We start from the raw sequence: 24,977 nt of genomic DNA on the forward strand, positions 1-24,977 counted from the left end.
AACATCCAGCTTACTGCATTGCCAGGAAAACTATCTCTGCTGGATGTACATGCACATGCTTTGCAAACAAGCAGACTTCTACACCTCTATGATAAACATCTATGAATAGTACAGTTACTACAAAGTGATTGTTAATAGTGTTATACTTATTACTACACAAAACACTCTATGTTAGTGTCAGAAGTTTCGTACACAAACCCATGAACAAATCATCTGCTGCAATAAAAAGAAAATTTGCTTCTGTTTTCAAGAGATATCATTTAAACATACGATATTTAGAAAAATTCTTATTGAAATCATCTCTTTAGTTACCTACAGCAAAATTGTATCTTATAGGAGCTACATTATTCTTTCAAAACATAGTCTTCATGCAACACAAATTCTTTATTCTAGTAAACATCTTTATATGATTTTCCTCCTTTTTTATGTTTATAGAGCACAGCTGTGTACCATGAAAAATTGGCCAAAAAATGTAAGGAAGACTTAAATACTGAAAGCAATACATAGATGTCCTTGGGGGTTATTATATTTCACCTGCAGATTACTTCCATGGATTCAGCAGTACCCTGTCTAGCAGGGAGATGGATGTGTGCAAGATTCGGGCTAAGAGTATGACTCACAGTTTTAGAAACCTGCTCCAAGTTTGTGCAATATCGTCATTTAGTTAGCTGCTACTCAGACAACAATTCTGAGTGTTGCTCATATAGTGATGCTAACCCACCCACTCACATTTTAGTTACTGGACATTAGATGACCAAAAGATATAAGGGGAAAAAGAAGTCCTTAATTATTTCCAAAGTGTACAATCACAGACAGTATGCACACACAAACAGACCAGGAATTAGACAGCTATCTTAAGCAAAAACAACAAAATAATTGATTCAGTTAGAACAATAGAATTCCTTTCGAACACACCATGAAAATTATTTTCCAACATCACTGAAATGTAAGTCCTCTGCATGTTATAAGGTTTGGGAGGTATAGTGTGGTTTTCAAATATCAAGTAATAGAACATGGACAATGTTATTTCACCCTACCTGTTGCCATTTGCCCTTAATTGCTGGATCTCTGATTGACTGGCAATGTCTCTGGATTTGCTGGATGACACCCTGGTAATATACCATAGAAGAGTCATAATTCCCAAGGAGAGCATATTCTCTTCCTTTTTTGGCATTATCACAAATCTCTGCTAAATTCATCTTCACTCAGAAATCTAAAAGAGAACATAATTACCAGAAGGATTAATTTTATGTGTTGAAGAATTATTCAAATAGTGATGCTTCAGTTCTGTTATTTCTCTCATAGCTGAATTGTGTCTTTCCAACACCATTCCCATCTAGTCCTGCTCTGCTACAACCATTTATCTCTTTACTAGCCTAAGGTTTCAGATCATGAATTGTAACTCTTTTATATTGATAAAAACCACAACTTCTTTGCTGCCTTTGGCCCCAATCTTATTAAATTAATGCAAGAAAATTAAATTGCCTGCCCACACTGAACCTAACAAACTAAACTTTAATTTGTAGATCACCACAATGTATTAGCAGCCATCAGCCATGAATCACAAATCACACGAGGCATTAAATTGCTTTTTATACTGTTGTATTACATACGTGCCTAAATGTGCCAACCAGCATCAGGGATGTCTGCACTCCACACTTTCAAGAGCCCTCACCCTAATGAGATTATGATATGGTTGAATGACTGCTCTACTATAGACAAAGTTGAGAGCCTCATTCTGTTTAAATATTCTTTCAAAGTACTCCAACATCCACATGCTGACTCGATTTTTTTCATTAAATTTAACATGTCACTTTGGAATTTATGGCAGAGTTAGCAACCCAAATTTAACATTCCTTAGAACAGTGATTCCCAAAGTACAACCTTCCCTTAGTCCTCAAATTGCAGCATGACTTTCAGGCAAACCTATAGTCCAGCTTTTCCCAGTAACCAGTCAAGAAAGCAATAACCCAGACATTCAGAATTAAGCTGTGTTGAACAGCTAGGTTTGTATTTAAGGTTCAAGATTGAAGCAGTGCCTGCCCTTTTATCTGAATCTCATGTGACCCAAAGTTTAGGTCCTCATCACAGGAAAATAGCATCAGTTCCTTTCCCATGTACTCTGACTCAGTATGTGTAGGGTCCCTGACATTCACCCACTGGAAATGAAAAATAAAAAATTGCAATTCATAGTTATGCAAGGCAGAGTTGCATTGAGCAAGAGGGAGGAGGTCAGCTTGGGAGAGTGGTCCACTAGTCGCATCAAGGGTTTGGCAAGACCAAGGAGGTGAAGAAGAAACCAGGAAGAAGGGGTACAAACACACTTCAGGCTACACAGCTGAAAACAGCCCATGCTACTGGAGTGCACGCAGAAGGAACAGGTGATAGCCTGATAGACAGAAGCCAGAACAGGGAGAAGCAACCTTTTACATCTTAGTGGGTTATAAAAATGTTAGGTTTTATAAACAGACAAGACAAGAGCAAGATGGCATTAAGGAGGATGTGTCTTATGCCTCTGTATTCCCTTGTGCTTAGCAAAATTCAAACGCCTGACAATTTAAACAGACATCCACATGACATTCATTCTGCCCTGAGCAAACACATGCTCCATCTCCCAAAGGTACCACACTGATGGTCCTAACTGCTGCCTGCAGCTGCACACCAGGTCTGCTCCATCACCGCATCACTCCTGCTCCCTGCAACAAAGGCATGGAAACCTGCCACCCTCACTTAAACCTACAGGTCACACAGCTTGCATGTGGCTGATGACTTTGATAGCAAGAACATGCTGCTAACCTGCAGCTGACACTCCACCAAGCACAGCAGGACATACTGGGGCTTTACTTGTCCTCATGCTGTGCTGTTGTAAACTACTGGGCAGGAGAAAATCTAAGGCAGAAAAGGTGACAACCCTTATTTTGTTCCCTGATACATCGTTACTGAGAGCTAGATTGGTGACAACTAAGACCATTTAATTTTTAAACACAGAAGGTTGTAATTAATAGGAAAAAAAAAGTGATGTCACTCGCACCAGAAAGAGATAAAATGATAGGAACTGAAGATAGGTTATAACCCATTGAGATCTCATGAGTCAACTTACAAATTAACGGAATACCATCTGGGGCAGAATCCACTGACCTATCTTCAAACACATCCAGGTTAGGATCTGCCTCAGAACCAGCCTGTTGCCATTAAAAAAAACATTCCTCAAATCTCTGGAGGTTTTCCCCATACATGGTGAAAGAGAGCAAGTAAATACAACATTTTTAAGGAACTGCTGAATTAAATTCCTAGAAATCCATTAAACAGAACACATACTTGCTTTACAATCTCTCGTGCCTCTTTATTACAGCTAGTTCCCTTCCTCTGGGCATACTTATCTCCCTTTTGCCTTAAGAGGGTTGATACTCACACCCAACTCCCCTTAATTCCAAAAGAATTCCCTGCTCACCAGGAGACAACCTCCTCCTCTCTGTCTGTGGTGGAAACTGAGTCAATCCACAGGCAGGAGGCAAGCCATAGGAGCCATGCAAACATGTGCCCATGTGGTTAGACAAGGAAGCTGAGAGGCAGGACACAAAAAGATTTATACGGTTTTAAAATTGCAGGAGCAAACCAAACAAGACTCTCCCATTTCCTACAGGTCCCAAGAGTTTGGAGGCTTCTAGCCTCATGCTGGTGATGCCAAAGCTTTAGTATGAGCTTGATGCCTGGTGTGTCACACTGAAGAGCTTATAAAACACTGACAGGGACTGAAGCTTGGAGCGTGGAGGGAGGCTGGTGGATGTACACCTATGTACCTACTGAGTGGTCAATACCTCCAGAGCTAGCCTGATAAAAGCCCCTGGATCTTTTTGTGGATTCATGCACTTCAGTTTTTACTTACCACCTACCCTAGACACCAAAGCAGGCCATACAGCTTGAAAAGGTGAATAAAATGTCACCCATTTACCTGAGCCATATTTGAAACAGCAGCTGTAGGCCTCAGTCCAAAATCCGTGCTTTCCTGGAATCCCAGGCAGTTCTCTGAGATTCTACTGCCATTTAAAACTAATGCTAAAAATGGTTTAAACAAGCTGCAAGCCACCTATGCACACCAGTGAAGGTAATGTTACTTCAGAATAACCAAAGTAAATCAAAACAAATAAGTCCAAAATCAAGGAAAATTTATTTTTAGGAATGAATTACTTCCAGTGTTGTTCTCTGGACATCCCATTCCTCAATGTCAGGGATGGGGAGGGAGAAGTAACTAAAATTAACCATTTTGTGTTATGTATTCACTTTTTATTATCTGTTCTACATTGTATTATAGAGCTCATACAACACCAGAGGCATCCAAGGAACCAGAAATACAGAAATCATTAATAGAGTACTTTGCTGTTTGCTATCTGGAGCTTTGTTTAGATATTTAATTTTTCTACCATACCACAGCCACATCTTTTAAGTAAATACACAGCCAGGGACAACTGTTGTCAAGTGCATTTGGAACAACTTACACACTCCTTGCAACACCAGCTTTTCATTCTATCATTGTGTAGTTCCCTCCTGCACTCGACCGTAACAGCTCCACTGCACGTCAAGATATCCTTGGAGATTCCTTAGTTCACGGATCATTGACAAGAAGAGACATTACAGACATTCATGCCAGCATAGCTGCCACACATGGGGTCTTAAACCCACTTGTTAAAAACCCTGCAGCAGCCAGGCTAAAAGGTCACAGGGGATATTAATCTCTATTCTTTGGAGCATAAGCTGAGCTGATCCCTATCTAGGGTCAGAAAAGAATTTTTCTCCCAGAACTAAAGCAATGCACAATTAAGCAAGAGCCAAAAGACAGTCTCTACTTTAACAATAAAGCATTATACACACAAAGTATATCCATGGGTAGATACAGTGACTGTGTGAACCACAGGCAAAGGGGGACAGCTTGCTTAGCACACTATTCCAAGCTTGTGTACAACACCAGTGGGAATGGATACAGGACTGGCCCCTCCAAACTCTCTCTCTCAGCATTCTCTCACCACAGCGTTAGCAGAAGCAGCAAATGCTCTCCCCTGAAGAGGGGGTCTGCAGCAGGGCTTTTCCCCTTGCTTGATCCCAAACATTCACTCTGCAAGTGCCAATATGGAAGGCATCTGCTATCTTTACATGTCTCTTTTATGTGTATGCTTTGGCACAACCTGTGACACCACTGCATCCCATTTTCTCCACAAGCCCTTGACTCTTGCACAGGATAGAAGACTCTCACTAAATGAGCTGTTAGACACTTTTGCTTTATTCTCATTGTTTCAACAGTCACACGAAGCCTTATTCAATACCTACTAATCAGACTTTTCTCCAAATCAGATGTTAATTCCTCACTGAGAGGGCAGTACCATATGTGGATTTTTCTGGACAGTGTCATTCTCTGCCCAAAATTTTACCCAGGGAAAACAAAAGCATTCCACAGTTCCCTGAGATTTCTGGACATATGCTCTCACGTCATGGCAGCCCTGCAGTACTGCTGACTGGACAGCTGAACATCTGGAAAGGCCTGGACATACACTGATGAAGACTGGCTACTAATCCTGTTTCTCATTTTCTGTAAATCAACCATGCATGATGTCGGGCATCCCAAAATGCAAAGTAAGAGTTACAACTAATGTCACAAGACAGAGTCACACTGTTAGGCACCATCTTCTGAATACAGTGCTTATGACTGAGGTATGACTGTCCATTTTCCACTTCTCCAAGGCAGAGCCAGGATGGCTCTCTGCCTCCACACAATCCCAGAACAGATCAATTGCCCCACAGAGCAAAGCAAGCAAGAGGAGTCCAGTGTTAAAAGGTTTTGGATTTATACACTTTTCATGTGTACCCATTTCCATGATCAGAAAATCATAAAGTCATAAAAGTCATAAACTGAAATTGCTTTTTCCTCAAATTCTTCTTCCTGCTTGGAAGTTTTTTGTTACAGTTAATTGAAACCTGCCCTTCTTAGGTCAAGGCCGTATTGGGTTTGTAAGCCAGCTTCGACCAGTTTCAAACAGTTCTCCCTCAATTATGTCTTCATTTAAAATAGCACAATGATCCGATTTTCAGTCTTCTCTTCAAACTTAAAAGTTGTCAAAATAGAGACATGTAACAATATGACAATGCTTTACCAGAGAAAGCATAAACAGCAACACTAACAGGAACATTGTCAGAGGAACAAAAAAAGTGTTTTTCCTCGTATGACATGTGACTCCTACTAGAAGCCTACAGAATTCTATTTCTGACAGAAATACAGACTATATTTTTTATGTGCTTGATACATTTTATTTTATTTTTAAGAATAAGATATTAAAAAATGCAATAATTAAAATAAATAAGTCTTTCCTGCTTTATTATAAAGATTATCTCTTTTGTTTTGGTGTTGGGTGCAGAACAACTGATCTTCATTTCCAATAATTATCTGTCCCTGTTCAGAAGCAATTGCTGGTGCTGCAGACATTACGTTTGCATGACAAAAACAACATTTTAATCGATCATTGTCAGATAAAATACAAACAAACAAAAGGCTTGCCAAGCTCTATAACTAAATCCATCTTTCCCTGTTAACATGGCTTTGTTTGAACATGCAGCTGTGGTCCCATGGACTGGTGTGAAAACTAACGATCATGACCTCACAGGATCACAACTCCTGTTAAAAACATATTTATAAAGGAAGGACATGGCTCAGTTCTAGCAGATTTGAATTTAAACTCCATGCAAATGAATCAAAGATGAGAAATGTGCTATGCCAGGGCTGTTTTTTCCTTTTGCTGTGTGCATTAGCAGTGACAAGGCTGGCTACAATGGCAGCAGCAGCACTGGGGTTGCAGCAGGTTATGTCATTCTTCAAAGCAGCACAGACACCAGATCAAATACACACACACACACATACTGTGGTCCAGGAAACCCAGCACCAAGGGATCTTTTAATTCAGTCAACTGCTTTCTGCTAACTGGTTTTTGGCCTCTTTGCACTGAAACTCTGTTTTGCAATAGCAGATACGGATTTAATGGGGAAATGTGTATGGAAGTGGGAAGGAGAAGAAGCATGCATGCAGGCCTCAAACTATTTTTGTGTGTATTCTTAACTTGAAACAGAGAGTTACTTTGAGGGCAAGTGAACAAAAAAAAATTTCAAATGAGGTAAGGACATTCACCACAAGTTAAAAGTAAACACATAAGAAAACACTAAATAGGAAGCCAGTCATTTAATTAAAGATTAATTTAGAGATTTAGAGATTTCATTATTTGGTGAACCAAACAGAAAGCATCCTGGAGAATGAAAGAACCATTTGCAGAGCCTTTGAAGTACAGTTCTCTGAAGAAGTAGAAAGGAGAATCAGAGACGGCTGTGGTATTCCTCAAACTGAGTGTGAACTGTATCCTTCTCCAAGCACCTCATACACTAGTTTCAGACACATCCATATGGTCACATCACCATTATTTGGGGTAATGAGGTGTTCATTAGCAAGGCTGGGTAACAAAAAGAGCTAAAACAAATGCTGTGGGGCACTCTGGGGAGCGTAACTCCATACACATACAGGTCAGGCAGTGACAGGCTTGCCAGCTTCTGCTCCCTTTTAGCCCTGCTGGACCCAGGCTGACTCCACACATCTCTCTCCAGCACAGCCTCCAGGGCTTCTGGAATTAGTATCAAATCAAGCCCAGGCCCATGTTCAGGTGGGACCAGCCATGAGGAGGATCAGTCAATCCCTCCTCCGGCAGGATGCAGGGCCCAGATACCTGAAGGATTCTGCGAGGCCTGTCTGGAGCCCAACAAAGTGGAACCCAGCCCAAGTCAATAATCCTTCTGGTCCTTCGTGGAGCCGCTTGCTTCTCTGCTTATCATGTGTGTAAGCACTTCTGGTAGAGCAAACATGCCACCAAAGACACCCAGGATGGGTCTGCACAGAGCCAGCTCGGGTTCAGAGCATTTCTGAGGTCGGGCTCTGTGCCAAGAAAGGCAGTGAAACTGCCCCTGCATCTGGCTCTGGACACAGCACACCCATGTTCCCAGCCTGTGAGCGCTACCAGACCACAGCCAGCTCCACAAAGACTCCGTGCTGCTGCTGCTGCTCCATTCCCAGCTCAGCCAATCTGCATCCCAGATAAGCTTTCCATAATTGCAGGTTTAATACACTCACATGGGTGTTTATAATCCTGACTCATAAGGTCAGAATTTTAGGCTGAATACTTTTCCACCTTTTGAGCCCCACTCTGAATTTCGAAGAATTGGCTCTTTAGGACTAAGGATACGTATTACTTAGATAGAATAGCATATATATTTTTAAATATACGTTTATATGTATATTGCTGTTAGTGCTACACACATCAAGCCTCAGTCCATCCCCAGAAGAATCAGCTTTTCATTCTTTTTTTAATTAATTACACAGAAAACTAGATAAAGACCCATCATTGTTTTCTTGTATTCCATTTACTTCTCTGTCTTTTGATTGGGATTAGGTCAGGACAGGATCTATTTCTCCCCATTACCTGCTCAAAAGCCCAAATCTCCAAGAGCCAAGCACCCTGGAAGCACGCTGCAGCTGCAATGTTCCCTTCTGCAGTGTGGCAAACACCAGGAGCTGCAAGAAGCTGAAGCCTATCTAGGCTATAGCTGACATAGGGGAAAAGGAAGGAAAAAATAAAGTGCTCAACAATCTGCAACTGCACTCAAGCATTCATTGAAAAGAAACCCATCTCTGTGAAATGTGAAAGTGTAGTAGGAATAGACATTCAATATTCATATACAAGGGAGTACTAATGCACTGATGCTTTTAAGATTTAAGGTTTTCAGGACAAAAAAATGACACCCCTTATATACCAATCATAAACATGTATATTTTAAGTATGATATGTAGAGAAAATGTAATTGTATTTCCCCTCATGGCTGTTAGAGAACACAAGATAAAGAATAACCCTAGAACTGTAGGGAGAGGAAATGGAGACAGAAAAGGGACAAATGCCAATACTGACATCATGACAGAAATTTTTAGGGGAAAAAAAGAAATGTGGCAGAATAATTTTTAAAAAGTAAATAACACTGAGTCCAGACCACCTAGGGCAACAAGCTCAATGGAGCCGGAGCCTAAGCCTAAGCGTGGTAGGAGACGTGAAACTGGAAACCATAAACGCAAAGTGGTTGGGGAAACTTTGCATTGTCTCCTTCGCACCCATTCCCAGCCTCCGGTCTGCTCAGCCTTCTGCACAGCTCTCTCCGTCCATCTGTTTCACCACTCCTTCTCCAGCCCATCTCTCTCCATCCATCCATCCATCCATCCATCCATCCATCCATCCATCCATCCATCCATCCATCCATCCATGTGCCCCTTTCCTTATATTATTTCTCTCCCCCACTGGTATTCAGACGCCCCTCAGCCCATCCTCCCCTCACCGCACGCATCCCCCATTCACTCCCCCTCCCCGCACCTCCCCTCCGCAGCCGCACCGCCCCTGCGCCCACCCTCCCAGCCGGCCCTGCCGCACCGCCCCTCCCGCCCCGGCAGCGGCACAGGGGCTCCTGTCCCTCGCTGTTCCGGGGGGAAGAGGCGCCTCGGTGCCCTCATTCAGAGAGAGCCTCCCGTCCCCAGAGGGGTCCCCTCCGCAGCACCCATCTGCCACACACCCGACACCTTCCGCCGCGAGCGCTGGGGGCTGTAGTTCCGTCCCGCCGCCTCTCCGGCAGCCCCCAGCGCCCGGCGGGGGGGTGCGGACTACACTTCCCGGCACGCTCCGCGGGAGGGGGGGGGGCGCCCCCGCCCTCCTCCAGCCTCTACCGCTGGTTTCCCCCCCATCCCCGCCGCCTCTCTCAGCGCGGCGGGGTCCGAGCCGCCGCCCGCCGCGGGCAGCAGCGCCGTGAGGGGCTGCCCCGTTCCCAGGCCCTGCCGTTACCTGGGAGAGCCGGGGGTGCGTGTCCGCGGGCGGGAGCGGCGCGGGGAGGGGGCGCCGCGCTGCGGCTCTGTCAGACCGGGGCCGGGGGGGAGAGGCGCGGGGGGGCGGGCGGGGAAGGGGGTGCGCGCGCGCGGCGACGGGCGGTTGCCATGGCGGCGGCGGCGGGCGCGGGGAGGGGACGGCACGGCCACTCCGGCCTCCGGAGCGCCTCCGCCTCGTCCTGGCGGCGGGGGAAAGGGATTTTCCTAAAGGAAAACCCCGCGGCAGCACCGGCGATGGATGCGGGCGCCGCCGCCCAGCCCGCGTTCCGCAGCCCTCGACAGGGCTCCGCGCTGAGCATCCCGAGGCCCGGGATGCGCGGGGCCCGGCCGGGCAGGAGGGAGGGAGGGCCGGAGCCAAGCGGCCGGGATGGCTGCTGAGCGCCGGCCGTGCTCTGCGCTGTGTGCGCCAGGGCTCGGCTCGGCTGAAAACACTGAGTCACAGGATGCGTCAGGCTGGAAGGGACCACAGGGGGTCATTGCTCTCAACTCCCTGCTCAGGCAGGGCCGTCCCCGATCACATGGCGCAGGATTGCGTCCAGACCCTTGTTGAATAGCTCCACTGAGGGAGGCTCCACAGCCTCTCTGGGCAATCTGTTCCATTGCACCGTCATTGCACAGTAAAGAAATCCTTCCTCATGTTCAACTGGAACTTCCTGTGCATCAGTTTCTGCCCTTGCGTCGTGTCCTTGTAGCTGGAACCACCGAGCAGAGCTCTGAATACATATCAGAGCTCTGAATACATATCGGAGCTCATTCACACTCTGAATGCAAACCCCGTGTGCCTCCACTTCGTCTGTGGGAGTGTCTAAGAAGTGCAGAGCCTACGTCTGTCCTGTGTGGGCACACAGAAGGGCAGAGGACCATCTTTGCTAGAGAGGTTTAATACACTTTTGTGGTACCGTAAAGGAACAGATTTAAGGATTTATCCTGTTCCTGGACCTAAGTGATATTTGGCGATAGAGGCAGCCTCACAGGGTGGCACCACGCAGTGTATTTCATCTCCTGAGGGTGAATGTTACCTAGCGTTTCTGAAGCGTGCAGCTCATGGTTAATACGAGCAGCCTGGTGTCCTGCAAGGGGAGCCGTGCAGTTATAAACCTTTCTAAGGATGTAATTTCACAGTTAATGCAAGACAGCCTGTGTCTGTATTGCCACCAAAAGGGCCAGTCCTGCATTCCTCTCTGGTCATGGCTCTGCTTTCCTGTTTGTTATTTACACTGCAGTAACACTAATGATGCCATCTGGCGAGGCAAGCCTTGGATCTGATCTGGTGGAGAGCTAATTCTGCTCCTCAAAAAAATTAACCGAGTTCAGCTGGACAAAGTTCCCGAAATAGAGAGCTGCTGCTGCTGCTGTAAAGCTGCTGCAGGCACAAGGAAGGCAGAGGAGATGGGGAGGCAGGAGCAGCCCATTGAAATCCCAGTGGATCCGAGCTGTGTTTCTGTGTGCAGCTGCACCACCGCAGTGAGCCCTTGCTGCTGAAACTGCCTTGTGACAGCTCTGAGAGTGTCCCAGTGACGATGATCTTGTGATCACACCTGATAGTAGTACATGATTTCTCCGGAAAATGTCTATTGTAGTTACTTTAAAGCAGCAGCATGAGGTTGTATCTCACAATAAGGTTCTCAGAAATGCTAACTGACACGAGTGAAAGAGCAGGGATTGAAACGAAAAGCTCAGTATGCCTCTTAAACAATACAGCATGTGTTTATGTGTCAGTCATATATCTACAGATCTTGCTTCCCTCAAAATCATGTGGAGATTCTTATGTCTTTGTGAGAATTTTGGAACTGGGGCCAAAATCGTGATGAATTCATAACAGCTGCAACTCTGGCTTCCCCTTTTCCAGATTTCTTCGAACTTGCCTGCCCATGACATCAATTCCTGCTGGTTTTTCACATACGCAAAAGCATAGATGCTGTGCAGACCTTACAGAGTTCAGCGTTTCCAGGGGAGAGCAGATGATAAGCAGCCTCATCCCAGCACTTCCATAATACCCCTTCCCACAAGACTACGTACCTTTTACCACATTCAGTAACACATTAAGTACTTTTTCTGAGGATTGTGTCCCTCAGCTAGGAAACTGTGACCCAGAGAAGGCTGGTTATTTGGGCATAATCTCTATTTGTCTGGTTGGGTTTTTTTTCTCCCATCCCTTTTTCTAGTTACAACTGAGTCGAGCAGGGCTGCTTCCTAGTGGCAGAGGGTCCCCATGCTACAACTGACCTCCCTTTTGAAAAGCCATTGTTCAACACCAGAACAATACCAGTGTCAACCTATTTTGACCACTCTGAGGGAAAGTTTGGTAAGCATGGGTCCCCACAGTTTGCCAAGATATACTGTGACTGTGTCAGCAGGAAGAACTGTGTCTTCAGGTTCCTAGCCATGCACACTAGGTATATGGGGTAATTCATGTTGGAGGGGACCTCAGAAGGTCATCTAGTCCAGCCAGACAATCAGAAGTTCATAAACCTGTTAGTAAGCCATAAGAATGATAACTCTAAGTGTGAAATTTCTTAGTCTTTCCTACTGCCAGGTCAAATTTCAGAAAATCTGGCTGGACTGCTGCAAAAAATACTGCTTCCCTGACCTCCTTACTGAAGGTTCCTGCCTGCACAGCAGTCCCTGGATTGGAAAACAGTAAGGTTCCTAAACCTTAAAAAGTCATCTTATGAGCAGTTTAGGCTAATTTGCTGGACCTTGTGTTGAAGCAGCTGGGACAAGTGCATGTCTCATTCCAACTCTGCTGTGAGGCAGTAATTTCAGGCAAAGAGGAGTTAGGAAATTGCTGGGAGGGGAGGTGACACCTTAAACCACTGAAGCTTCTTCGACTCTGAGCATATTCTCATGTTTTACAGTTTTTTTATTTTTTGATAGAGGCTATAAACCTAGCAGTTCTGGATAAGACACGATGTTGGTGGGTGTCAGCTAGTGTGGTTAGGCAGGATCCAGCTGTGCTGGTGGAGGAGAGCATTACTCACAGCCAGACCCCAGAGACTTATCATGGCCCTTTCCAGCAATCTGCAAATCTGCCAGCAGAGCTGATTGTGTGCCTGCTCACTCTGATTTATTCTAGTCAGTTCAATCAGAAGCTGATATAAATTAATGTAACTCTCTTGCCATGAACATTAGATTTGGTTCAGAAGTGTCTCTACAGCTAGAGTAATTGCAGACACTGTCAGAGAAGTTTAAAGCTGTGCACTCCTAGGGTCTCTGACAAATTAACAAAACTGGTTTCTGAATTGATTTGGTTATCATTACATAAATTCCACTGACTAGAGGGCTGGCACAGGCTTTTAACACAATGTAGCAGAGAGTTTCATTTGTAACATCCTCCCACCCACAAAGTTCTGCAAGGAGAAGGTTGAAATCGTGTGAGAAACCTATGAATTATGAACTGCCCTCTGCTTCTGTCTTCCCTTCCCCTTGCAATTATACTTAACTAGACTACAGGAATTATTGTGCCTTCATAATAAGCTTTAATGCTCAGATGCAAACATAACTCTTTACCAAAGGTCTTACAGGCTGTATGGAGAAATGCTGTAATAATGAAAAGGGAAAAGCAATAGGGAAGCAGTAGAGAGAAGAAGGTGCATGTTGCATATTCATGCACATTAACCTTCCAAGGAAAGTTAAGCACAACTCAGTAAAGGCATCAGTAGACTGTTAATTTTCATACACGCATGGTAATTGTTCTTCTGTGTAGATATTTTTATGGAATTCTATTTATCAGTATGACACATCCACCAATTTTTCTCCTAGGAAAGAACCTCAGAGTCTGAACCCTGAGAAAGATCTAGTCAACATCCTTCCCGCAAGGTACATCTCGAAGTGCTGTGAATTGTTAATAGAGAACAGTGTAAGGGAAGGCAGTTGATTTTCAAACAGGATTTCAATTAAGCCAGAAGGTGAGAGGTGGAATAGGGAAGGATGTTTTTATTTATCTGGTCAATGTAGACATCTGTCTTTTAGACTTTTGCCTCTGATTCAAGACTTTGGGGATACAATTCCTGCTTCAACCAAGGTGGATTGTGCCCTGAATGCACTTAACTTTTTTTCCAGTGCTTATAGCGGACTCATCTGATCAACATAAATATGAGTGTTTGCACTGTAGATGTCTAAAGATAGGTGACAGGAGTCCCACCCAATGTTTTGCATTGTTAGAGCCCTAGAGAGGGAAAACTGTTGTGGCAGTTTTTAGTAGGTTGATTAAAATTATGAAGAACAAGCCAGTGTCACATTAGTGGAAAGCACAGGTAGAAGAGAAGACAGAGCTTTGAGATGAGTTGAAACAAGTCCACAGTACACTGGGAGAAAAAAATCCTACCTGTTCTGCTTTGAGTCTGTGGACAGAAATTAGAAAAATAAACAGGAACTAGGATATTGTGTTTCTTTTATGTGTATACTTAACATGCAGAAGCATTTTGCGTATGTTGGAGTATTACTTTTTGGAGAAGGAATAAGAAATGAACTTACAGCAGTCAAAACAAAGAGAGAGGAAACTTGGACAGAAACCTCAAAGAAAGTACAGTCATGCCCAAGGAGCATGCCCAGTCAGCAACTGTTAAGTGAAAACCTGGACCAGGAAAGAAAGTTTATTCACACCATCTCAACTTCATGGCAGACCACTAGACTGTATCAAGTGGCAAAGTTCCCTTAATCTGTCTGCTGGGTTTGACAGATGAGAGAAGATCTCTTGTGATGTGATTTTGTTTGGTAGTTCAACTCTTTCATGTTTGTTAAAGATGTGACATTCTGGAGTTGCACTGTCTGTCCCGCTGTAGTAAGTTTGAGCCTCACTGCTCAGTTTATACCACATTTGCAGAAGGATGGAGGTGTAACCAGGTTCCTTTTAGTTTTGTAGTAAGTAGCACAGTAGAAAAGATACCCTCAGCTGGTGCTTTTGCTGAGCACAAGGCAGGCAGACCTCGGCTGTTCTAGATTTCATCTGGCAGCCAGCCAGGTGTGTGTGTGTGTGTGTGTGTGTGTGTGTGTGTGTGTGTGTGTGTGTGTGTAAAATGACTGGCAGCTCCCCATTTAACAAAACCCGTAGCACCTGCTGCTTGCACCATTTGCAATACCATGTATGATCCATTGGCAAGTTTCTTGAAGGGATGAGGGCTAAGTGGGAATGGATGCAGCACTGTAGGATAGTAGGCTTTGATAGTTTGGAGCAGTTACATCAGTTGAGCCCATTAACTCAGGCACAGACATTTTAAGTCATGCTGGCAATACATATTATTGTCATTCCCCTGTAAATGTTTTTCCGACTTAGTGGTGGTTTCAAATCAAGGAGCTGTAGGGCAGCTTTTTGCACACACAGTGTAGATGCTCAAACCACTATAATAAACAAAGCACAGTCTAATACATATTAATGGCTTGCCCAGCATGTTTGATTTCTTAGGTGTGTTAGTTGCAGTTCCGCAGTGTGAGACACTAGAAAATGAATTGGTTTTAACAATCCACTCCTGTAAACATATTCATCCAGGAGAGAAGACAGCTACATTTAAAGAGCATTCCACAACTGTCTCAAATAGTCCTTTGAATAGTGCAGTGATCAATGGCAATGAGGGTGTTTACACTGGAGAAAGACACACTGAAAACTGGTGTTCTGGTGTGTGCCTTAGTATCAAAATTTTGCAGGTCAGGAGTCAAGCCATACATCTGCATTGAAAGAACAACTTCACAACTTCTGTCGTTTATTGATGACTTCTGAAATGCCCATCACTGAATATGTAAAAAGTTCTGAGTATATAAGAGCAATGTAGACAAGATGTAACTACAGATCAAAGTTCCTAATTGAAAAATTTTTAAAAAAATGTTTGAGAAGAGCAATAAAGTTAAATATACACTGATGATCATTGTGAAGAATCTCTTTTCCCTTTCTGGTCCCCTAAAATGATTACTACTGGGAATTTGCAGTGGTTTCCATGTGAACAACTTAATCTGGTTTGTATTTTGAGAGTAAAATCTGGAATCTTTTTTTAACTTCAGAATTTGGACCATCACTGAACATTGTGCATTCTGTTAATGTTGTTCATTTATCTAATAAATGAGAAACATGGTTGTAGAGGATCAGTGGCACAAAGAACAGTATCTCATAAAAGAACAGACATTGGCATCACAGCTTCGGTGAAACATGTTTTAAACTATTATAACATCCCATTCACATTCTCGGGGGGAATATTCACTCCCTACATTTAAATATATAACTTAGATGCCTAAATTAGGAGGCTGGTCTCCCTAGATGCCTTGCATAGTTGAAGGAGTGAGAGAGGCTCCTCCAGAGAGCAGTTCAGACTGTTAGTTAGGCTTCTGCTCTGAATTATCATCTAGAGGAGCCTCTTCAACTTTGAATGCCTTTCTGTGCTATTCTTTGCATCTTTTCCTTGGCAACTAAACTGATTTACCGGTCTCCACCTCTCAGCACTTGTTCTTGCCTTCTACTTTACATACCACTCTGTTTCTTGGGCTAGTAGAGGGGTTGATGTGGTGTTACTGCCAGCTAGGTTGGTGAAATCAGAGCCCTGCAAAAGAAAGTGTAGCTTTTAATCTAGGTAGTCTCTGATTTTCTTAATTGCATGACCTTGTAAACAGGTCTGAGGAAGGGATGAGCTTTATCAAGGGACAAAAATGTACTGTTGACATCTTTTTTCAAGTGTGCAACCAAGAAAATGTTTAAGATGTAAGTTAAGGAGATTGAGTCTTGTATCTAAGCATTGTTCTGTTCAACCACGTTATTTTTATACCATTACAGTTTCAAAAATATCATGGAAGTTTATTATGGCTTGCTGTAAGAAAGGTATAATCTAGCCATGTATCTGTTATCTGTGTAAAAAGTGGCTATAATTTAAACATAATTATTTATAGTATTTACAAATGTACCATGTGCCAAAGTTTATAAATAAGCCTAGAAATGTGGTGTTTCCACTAGCATAGAGCAGCTGCAGTCAAGTTGGAGTAGCTTAAGTTTCCCACCCATCAACCAAGGGCTTCTAATATTTCATCAGATATGCTGGATGCAATGTACCTACCTTTAATGGTTTACAGTGCAGGCATCAGCTTGTAAACTAGTTGTCTTAAATTCTTTTCAAAATCAATGGAAAACCCAGCCTTTTAGATGATGTTTTGTGTGACCTGTAAGAGATGCTCAGATATGAAATACCTACATTTGGGCAGCTGAATCCTACCTCCAGTCTGAGCAGCTGCTCCTTGTACACGGAGCACTTCTGACTACAACTGAGATTTAGCTGTCCTGTGTGCTGACCTCTAAAACCACCTAGGCTCAGCTGCTAGTGTGTCACTAAAGCTTCATGTTTTGATTATTAAAACTCATTCCAGTTCAGACAGACTTGATGCTACTGGTGTACACCACCAGGATACTTCTGCAGTCTCTGACAGTTAAGATGTTTCATGTTGTTACAGAATTAACCATCCTCTTATAAAACAGTATTCTTTTAAAACAAGCATGTATTAGGAATGCAAGCCACAAACCCAATGAGGTGAGAGAATTATTAGTAGTTTTTAATAGTATTGCATGACATCTTTTGCTTCTTCTTAAAGTTCAGTAGTCATCAGGTAGGCATCTTAATAACCTATGAAGAGATTGTTTAATTATACTTATCTGTGACCTTCTATAGCTTGAATTACCTAATTGCTTCTTTTAGCTGAAGTACTCAGCTCCTTCTAAGTAAGAATAAAAACATTCCTAAAGATTTAAATAAGGAAGATGCTAAAATCCACAATGAAGCACAGCTGAAGATAAACTTCTATATGCTAAGCTGAAGTTAAACCTATATATGCTGTTGTCTTCCTGTATGCATTTCCTCATTCAAATAATTCTTCATGTTACCTTAAAAAAAAAAGGAAAAAAAATTTTAAAAATAGTGGAATTCTGCATTTAATTTTCATATTTGATGCATTTTTAAATGTAATGAAGTTACAAAATGAGCCTGTTGTGGCTTAGCCCCAGTAAGCAGCTCAGCCCCACACAGCTGCTCACTCATCCCTGTCCAGTGGGATGGGAGAATCAGAAGTGTAAAAGTGATTAAACTCATGGGCTGAGATAAAGACAGTTTAATAGGTAATGCACAAGCCCCACAGGTGAGCAAAGAAAATTAAGGAATTCATTCACAACTTCCCAGAGCCAGGTATTCAGCCATCTCCCAGGAAAGCCAGGCTCCATCATGCACAATGATTACTTGGGAAGAGCAACATCATCACTCTGAACATCTCCCCTTCTTCCTTATTCCTCCAGCTTTATATGCTGAGCATGGCACCACACGGTATGGGTTCTCCCTTTGGTCAGCTGGGATCAGCTGTTCCCGCTGTGTCCCCTCCCAACTCCGTCTGCACCCACAGCCCTCTCCCTGGTGGGGTGGGATGAGAGGCAGAAAAAGCCTTGACCCTGTGTAAGCCCTGCTCAGCAGTAACCAAAACAGCCCCATGTTATTACTGTTTCCAGCACAAATCCAAAACACAGCCCTGCACCAGCTACTGTGAAGAAAATTAACTTTATCCCAGCCAAAATCAATACAAGAGCCTTAAGTAGTCACATCCTTTTACAGTGTAGAAATACATGTATGATGAGGGTATTTGTGCATAAGAACATGTAAGATAGAGGTTTCTGTAATTACAGGTTACAAAAGAACAAAGGTTATTGAAAGAAATTGTTCCAAGTGCACAGGAGAATAATATTCTACAGATTTCTCAGGGTGGGGAGGGTGATCCTGTGCTCTTTCTCCTTGTCACCTTTCATCATTTTTATTCTGGGTTTCTGTTTTTCTCAGATACCAAAAAATCCTCCTCCTGTTGAGACAGTCCTTGGGACCTTTCTACCTGATGAAAGCAGTCTCCAGCACTACTGTTCAGTGCAGTGCTGGCTGATAGGGGCAGTGTGCAAAGTCTGTATCCACACAAGACAGGGAGCAGTTTTCCATCCCAAGGCTCAGTGGCATATGCTGATGCACACCCAGGATGCTTAGGGCTACTCCAGACTGCTCTGTCCACACCACACAGCCCTGTACCCTGAATCTCATGTGTATGTACCCTGTGGTGTCCGTCTCTGCAGGAGTGGTGTTGGAAGACAACATGGATCTGGGAGAGCCAAATATAAAGTTCTCAGCCTTACTGCCATTTGGGAGGAATCTCAAGAGTGAATACATGGGATGTACCTGAAAAGGTCCTCAAGGAGAAAGTTGCAATTCAACAGGGGGGTAGGGTGCTTAGGCTTCCTCCTATGACCTCAGTGTGGGACATAGTGGTGACTTTCCTAAATACCCAATTTTAGTCCTGTTGTGGGATGAGTCCAATAGAAACACACACGTGCATACAGATTAGCTGAGCATCTGTGTTATTGTATGCAGATTTTGGAAATACAAGTGTTTAATACCCTGTATCAGAGGCACCTTGTTCTTTCATACATACTGTTGAAATAAAACCACTTACATTCCTAGTTAGTAGCTCTGCCTGCAACTCGGCAGAGCTTTGGCTGGGTCTTGGATCTAAACACAACATTTTCCTTCCTGAGATAGCCTACACTTCAGTGATATTCTTAGTAGAAATGCAGTGCAAAAGTGAAATAGATTATATTAATTGTTGTCTAGGAGCTTTCTATCCACTGCATAGGAAGCCCTTATTACATTTTTCATCAGGCCATATGGCATCTAAATATAATGTGCTAAATTACTAATTCAGGACAATAAATAACATTATGATTATGTGTTATGGGTGCCACCTCATACGTGCACAACAAGTAATTATAGTTGGAATGAGTAATGGAGATTTGAGTGTTATATTGAGGAATATATTAGAAAGGACACAATTTGTCATTACGGATGGTAATTGTCTCATCTCACTTTGCAGATTCAATAAGTAGGTGTCCATACTAAGCCAGTCATCTGTGACTGCATCTGTGATCAGTGGAGAGGAACAGGGACTTCAAAAGATAAATGGTCCCTCCTCTCTTAGATAAATATTTTCAGAAGACTGCATCTCAAAATCTCACACAAACAGAAAATCTTCAACAACATCTTTCTGGGGGAAAAAAGAACATCCAGGAAGACCTGGTCATACTGTAACCTTTCTCAGATGAATCTCCAAATCTTCTCTGCTTCAGTGAACAATCATCCATAGTGAAACTTTTGATGCGGTTTATTTAAGCCTTTTTTTTATGTTCCAGCAATGGAAGTTTCACAATTTCTCTAGGGAGTCTATATCAATGTCTAATTTTCCTTAATCCTGGACTGTTGTCTAGTGATTTAATGTAAATATCCTTTACTGCAATTTATCCCTATTGTTGCTTCTTGTTCTAATAGACATAAACAAGTTTATTTCATCCTTTTTCACAAGTACTTTTCACCTATTTAAAGATTCCCCTGCCCCCAGTTTTCTTTCTTCTTGACATCATTTGTGTCTTGACACTGAACTAAAGTACTAATAAAGTTATATTAGTAGGATTTATGTAGCGTTAAACCTTCCCTGCCCTACCCCTTCAGGGCCCCCAGTGACCCCAGTGTTGCACAGACTCCATGATAGCACTGATCTGTCTTGCTGCACCCATGGTTGTGACACCCTGATGCTGTTGGTCTCTCAGCCCTGGCTAATTTCAAGTGAGCACTCCCAGCTCCTTCCTGGTAAATAGGGGAGAGCAGAGGGTTAAGTGTTTGGTTGTTTGACACCTTTTATGGACATTAGCTGGTTCACAGCTTTCCAAAGCAGGATGTCCACACTCAAAAGTGACAGTTTGGGCGTTTGTTAGCCAGTTTTACAAGCATAATGTAGTTTTTGACTCATATCTGCTTTTTTCATTTTCATGTACCATTTTCACTGACGTTCCATGCTTTCTAATTTCTTTACAGTGATACCTTCATAATTTCTGCAAACTGTTCAACAGGAATTCAGCCATTTTGTTTGAGTGTATTGAAATGTGCTTAAGGATCTTGTGAGTTCTGCTTCACACAGAACATTTCACAGAACTACACATTATACCACAAAATTGTTCTTAACATGCTAATTTGAAACATATTTTTCTTTAGATTAGTTCATAAAGAGAGAGGAAGGAAGATATTTAGCTCCAGACAGCACTTGCAATAGAAATCAGTTATTTCTGTACAGCATCTTTGCTTTGAAATATCACTAAATGATTTCCAGAGAGAGGAAGAATGTAATTTAATGATCCCTTGCACAGCTCAAACACCTTTCATCAGAGCATCTCAAAGCATTTCAGACAAGCCTCAAAGCTTGTCTGTTTTTCCCCAACTATTTCAGTTAGCCTAATAAAAGATACTGTCTTCCTACACACATTGTATTGTTTAGCACTCAAAGCATTATCATACTTGTTTTACAGATAGCTAAAAGCGGCACAAAGAATCCACATAGTTTTATTTGAGACAGTGAATCTAAGGTGAACTCTGTGGGGTCTGGTTTTCACTGAGTCTCCAGGATGTGCACAATACATGTTCTCAGATTACAAGCAGACATGTAGAGTGGAGTCTTCATTCCACTTATATCAGTGGCAAAGTTCCCATTCTGCATAAGGCTGAAATTGTGTCCTAGCTTTTCTAGCTGCTGCCTGCCAATGTCAGCTCCAGACCTGTGCATCCCTCCTATCTTCTGTGTCACTGTTAGTAATGGAAGTTGTGTCACACCATGCCTGCCTCACTGTGCCTGGCATTCCCCCTGCAAAAAAGTGATCAAGACAAGTCTAAATAAGGAATGAGAGACCCCTGCAACAGGAGGGGATGAGTGTGTGCTGTTTGGTTGACAGACTCCCTCCAGTCACTGCAGATCGCTGCATCTGTGCTGACAAAAGGAGCCCTACGAAGAGCCCTTTGGACAGGCTTGCCCTGACCTGCATGTGTGCTGTCCTCGCTCATGAGTGTCCCAAGCTGCAAATATGCTGCTGACACCATCACAAAAACCATGTCAGGTCTCTGTTATCATGTCTGACCTTTTAAATTAAAGGACAGTCTAACCATTTTGAGAAAATCTAGAAATCTCTTTCAGCTTCATTTTCACTTAATTAAGACTGTGGATTTGGGCACACAGCACCAAATGCATCCAAAGAAACTATTGTCTTAAGGAATTAGTCTCAAAACAATGACCATTAAGTCTTTTTATATACTGTCTGTGGAGTATGAACTTTTATCAGAAGCCATATTGTACAAAAGAAATGCAAACACTTTAAAATGGAGATTACAGAAAGGAGCACAAAGAGAGAAACTGCCATATACAGATGTCGTCTGCTATTGAGGATAGATGAATATGGTCCTGATGAGAAAGAGAGCATGTGTTTATTCTCACTCCTTGTACTGTCCATTTGTCCCTTGCTAGGGTGCAGCCTGGGTGGCTAGTCTTAGCGTATTCTTGTTTATTTTCAAGCAAAATGATCACTAAATCCTCTGCTGTGGTGCTAGACTGAGAACAGAAAGCTCTTGCCCATCTGGCATTTGTTATCTTCAGCTGCCTTTCCTAGGTATTTCAGGTCATGGATAAGCTAGAGGAAAAAATAAAGTTTTTCATACCACCAGTTTCAATTTGAAGGTAAAGAACACCAAACAGATGAGGTCTGAGAGTAACTTCTAGGCTCACAGAAACATTTTCATGTCCTTTTGGCAAAATGAAATACTGGTGTTTCTATGCACATCTTGTATTACAGGCCACTTGCAAATCTTTATATCTGATCATTCTCTCATTGTGTTGGAAAACAATATATGGGAGTTTCTTTCCATACTAGATCTTAGTGGGTAACTTGCTAGTAAACTAATTTTACATGACTCAGATTTAAATAATAAAAAGGCTTAACTCCAGTCTGAGAAGAGTTTATTGTCCACAACTGTAGCCTAGAGACAAACTCCAGCACCTTTGGGACTCGGCTGAGGCAGCAATTAGGCAGCATTTTATTGTGATGCAGTGAGTGCGCAAAAGATGAAGCTGGACTACTCTCAAGAGCTTAGAAACAAAATTGGCTTCCTGGAGAGAGAACATAAGAAATCTGGCAACCTAAAAATATTTAAAGAGCTTAGGGCTCCCAGGGGAGAATTTCAAGCTATTGAAGTGGAAAAGACTGAGCATTTGCTAAGATTGAAAAAAAAAAAAAAAAGAGGGGGGGTTTACATGAAAAACGACAAAGTGGGGTTTTTTTTACTGTAGCATTTTTCAAAGGGGAAAATATAATAAACCTGAAATCAATCAGTAACACAGACTTCAATGCAGTGTTCCAAATCAAACAGCCCTGGCTTGAAAACAGGAGTCAAAAGAGATTTTTTTTTTTCATTTCAGAATTATAAGGGATTGAGGCCAAGAAACCATTAAATGAGGTGAAAGGTCTAGGGTAGAGGGTATCTTGAGCAAGTCTAATGAAGTCATGGTTGCTTCAGCAGCCATGTTCCCGAAGGGTTTTGCTGTGTCTGTCACTGTGTCTGTTCCTCTGAATCTGGCTCCCTGGCCTCTGCAGTTACGTGCCAGAGCGTGCTCCACCAGACACCCTACAAAGCCCCTTTCTGCAGCCCCAGAACCTGCAGCATCTCTGTGTCAAAACACGGTTGAGCAAAATGGGATTTATGTCGCCCGTCGTTTGGTGTGTTGGGCAGGTGTTCAGGGAGCTGGCTGTGCCTGACTCCATGTATTATCAGTGGGGAGCAGCAGGAGCTCACGAGGCACAATTGAGCTCAGCTGAGTGTAAATTTCTATCTTATGCTAAAAGTGTCTATTTCTCTCTGACTTAAAATGGCATCCTAAGGTGACTGATTCCCGAATGGACACCTACTGCTTAAACATCTACATTTGTTCAATGAACTCTACCCGCATAACTGGCATCACCCTTGTGCACACTGTGTCTTAGAGGTGTCTCTGCTGTTTTCAGGCCCTGCCTTCACGCAACATGTATCTAGGACTAAGATGAATTAGCTGGAACAGTTTAATTTATGTCACAACAGAAACTAGAGGGTGCAGTGTGTTTGCCTTGTTGTAGGATCTTCTCTTACTTGCCACTGTTTCTCTACATTATGCTGGCATCCCTGTCTTCTATCACCCCTCCAGCCAGGTTTGGGGGCTGAGGAGTGGCTATCAGCAAGGAGGAAGGGATGGGGGTCACCAGAGAATGGAAATGAAGAAGGCTGGTGGAGGGAAGGAAGTAATGCAGTGTGAGGAAGGGCCAGGATGCTTTATATGCAGAGTAACAGCAGCCCAACCTGTCTCCTGGGCATCCGCAGGGCAGTTCACAGTCCTGAGCTCTGTGTGTGTAAGGCAGCTGAGGAGCTGATCACTCAAGTTCTCCACCTGGGTCCTGGGCTGCACCACAGGTAGAGGGAGCATGCTGTGTGTTACATCTCTAACATGAAATGAACCCTGCCACACACATCCTGTCTGCATCTGGTATTACCACCCTTCCTCAGCCATACAGCTCAGCTCATGATTTCATATGTCAGAGGCAAATCCAACAAATGACAAAAGAAACCCCAAGAGACGTCTGAAGGATATCTACCCCAAGGGCAGAGCCAGGCAACTGATCAAAAAGGAAAGTCTTGCTCTGCTCTTTTGTGCCTGAGTAGCTTCACCTGCACAAACTTTTGACGTCTCTGTTGACTGACAAAGCTATGTGTAGGCATAACGAGTCAATGAGTTTTAAATAGTCTCCTGAGGATTACTCATTCAGTGCTGAAGGTACTCAATTTCTTCTCATAGTCCCAAGGCATATCTATTATGTATTTAATGTCATAAGCTTCCCATGCTGTTGTTGTGTTGCTAGTTTTGAAGTTTTATTATCTCTGGCTGCAATTTGCAGGGCAGAAAATGTTTGCTGCTGTTATCACTGTTCATCAGTCCAAAGGCCTGGTGCATGTGTGATACCCAGTATCAGAGGGCTTTGTTGAGCCCTACTCACAGGCCATATATATTGTAAAGCCATCTTGCTCACTCTGTGCTTGATTATTGGTAAATTGCCCAGAATTCATCTCTTTTGCTTTTCAGAAATTAGGGTTACAACAAACAGCAGGGAAAAGGACAGCATTATCTTCTCTGAAATGCACCAGCA

The 24,977-nt window shown here is 43.0% G+C and overlaps 1 protein-coding gene and 1 long non-coding RNA gene across 4 annotated transcripts in view; one reads left to right on the forward strand and one right to left on the reverse strand.

Moving 5' to 3' along the window:
• The window catches only part of KATNAL1 (katanin catalytic subunit A1 like 1), a 41,399-nt gene extending 31,412 nt beyond the window's left edge, over window positions 1–9,987 (reverse strand). Inside the window, exons 1-2 of one of the 2 annotated variants that reach the window (XM_033086587.1) lie at window positions 9,903–9,987; window positions 1,038–1,213 (exon numbers count right to left, since the gene is read on the reverse strand). In XM_033086587.1, the coding sequence (XP_032942478.1) occupies window positions 1,038–1,199 (162 nt within the window). In that variant the 5' untranslated portion in view covers window positions 1,200–1,213; window positions 9,903–9,987. Of the gene's footprint in view, window positions 1–1,037; window positions 1,214–8,504; window positions 8,794–9,902 lie in introns of those variants that run through there. The other variant, XM_033086598.2, reaches the window with a different exon arrangement.
• Window positions 9,835–24,977, forward strand: part of LOC117011255 — a 77,602-nt gene continuing 62,459 nt past the window's right edge. The window contains exon 1 of one of the 2 annotated variants that reach the window (XR_004420917.1): window positions 9,835–9,917. This is a non-coding gene — a long non-coding RNA (uncharacterized LOC117011255). The remainder of the gene's footprint in view (window positions 9,918–24,977) is intronic. The other variant, XR_004420919.2, reaches the window with a different exon arrangement.

The sequence above is a fragment of the Catharus ustulatus genome, chromosome 2 (genome assembly GCF_009819885.2).
Source record: "Catharus ustulatus isolate bCatUst1 chromosome 2, bCatUst1.pri.v2, whole genome shotgun sequence".
NCBI classification, from domain to species: Eukaryota; Metazoa; Chordata; class Aves; order Passeriformes; family Turdidae; genus Catharus; species Catharus ustulatus.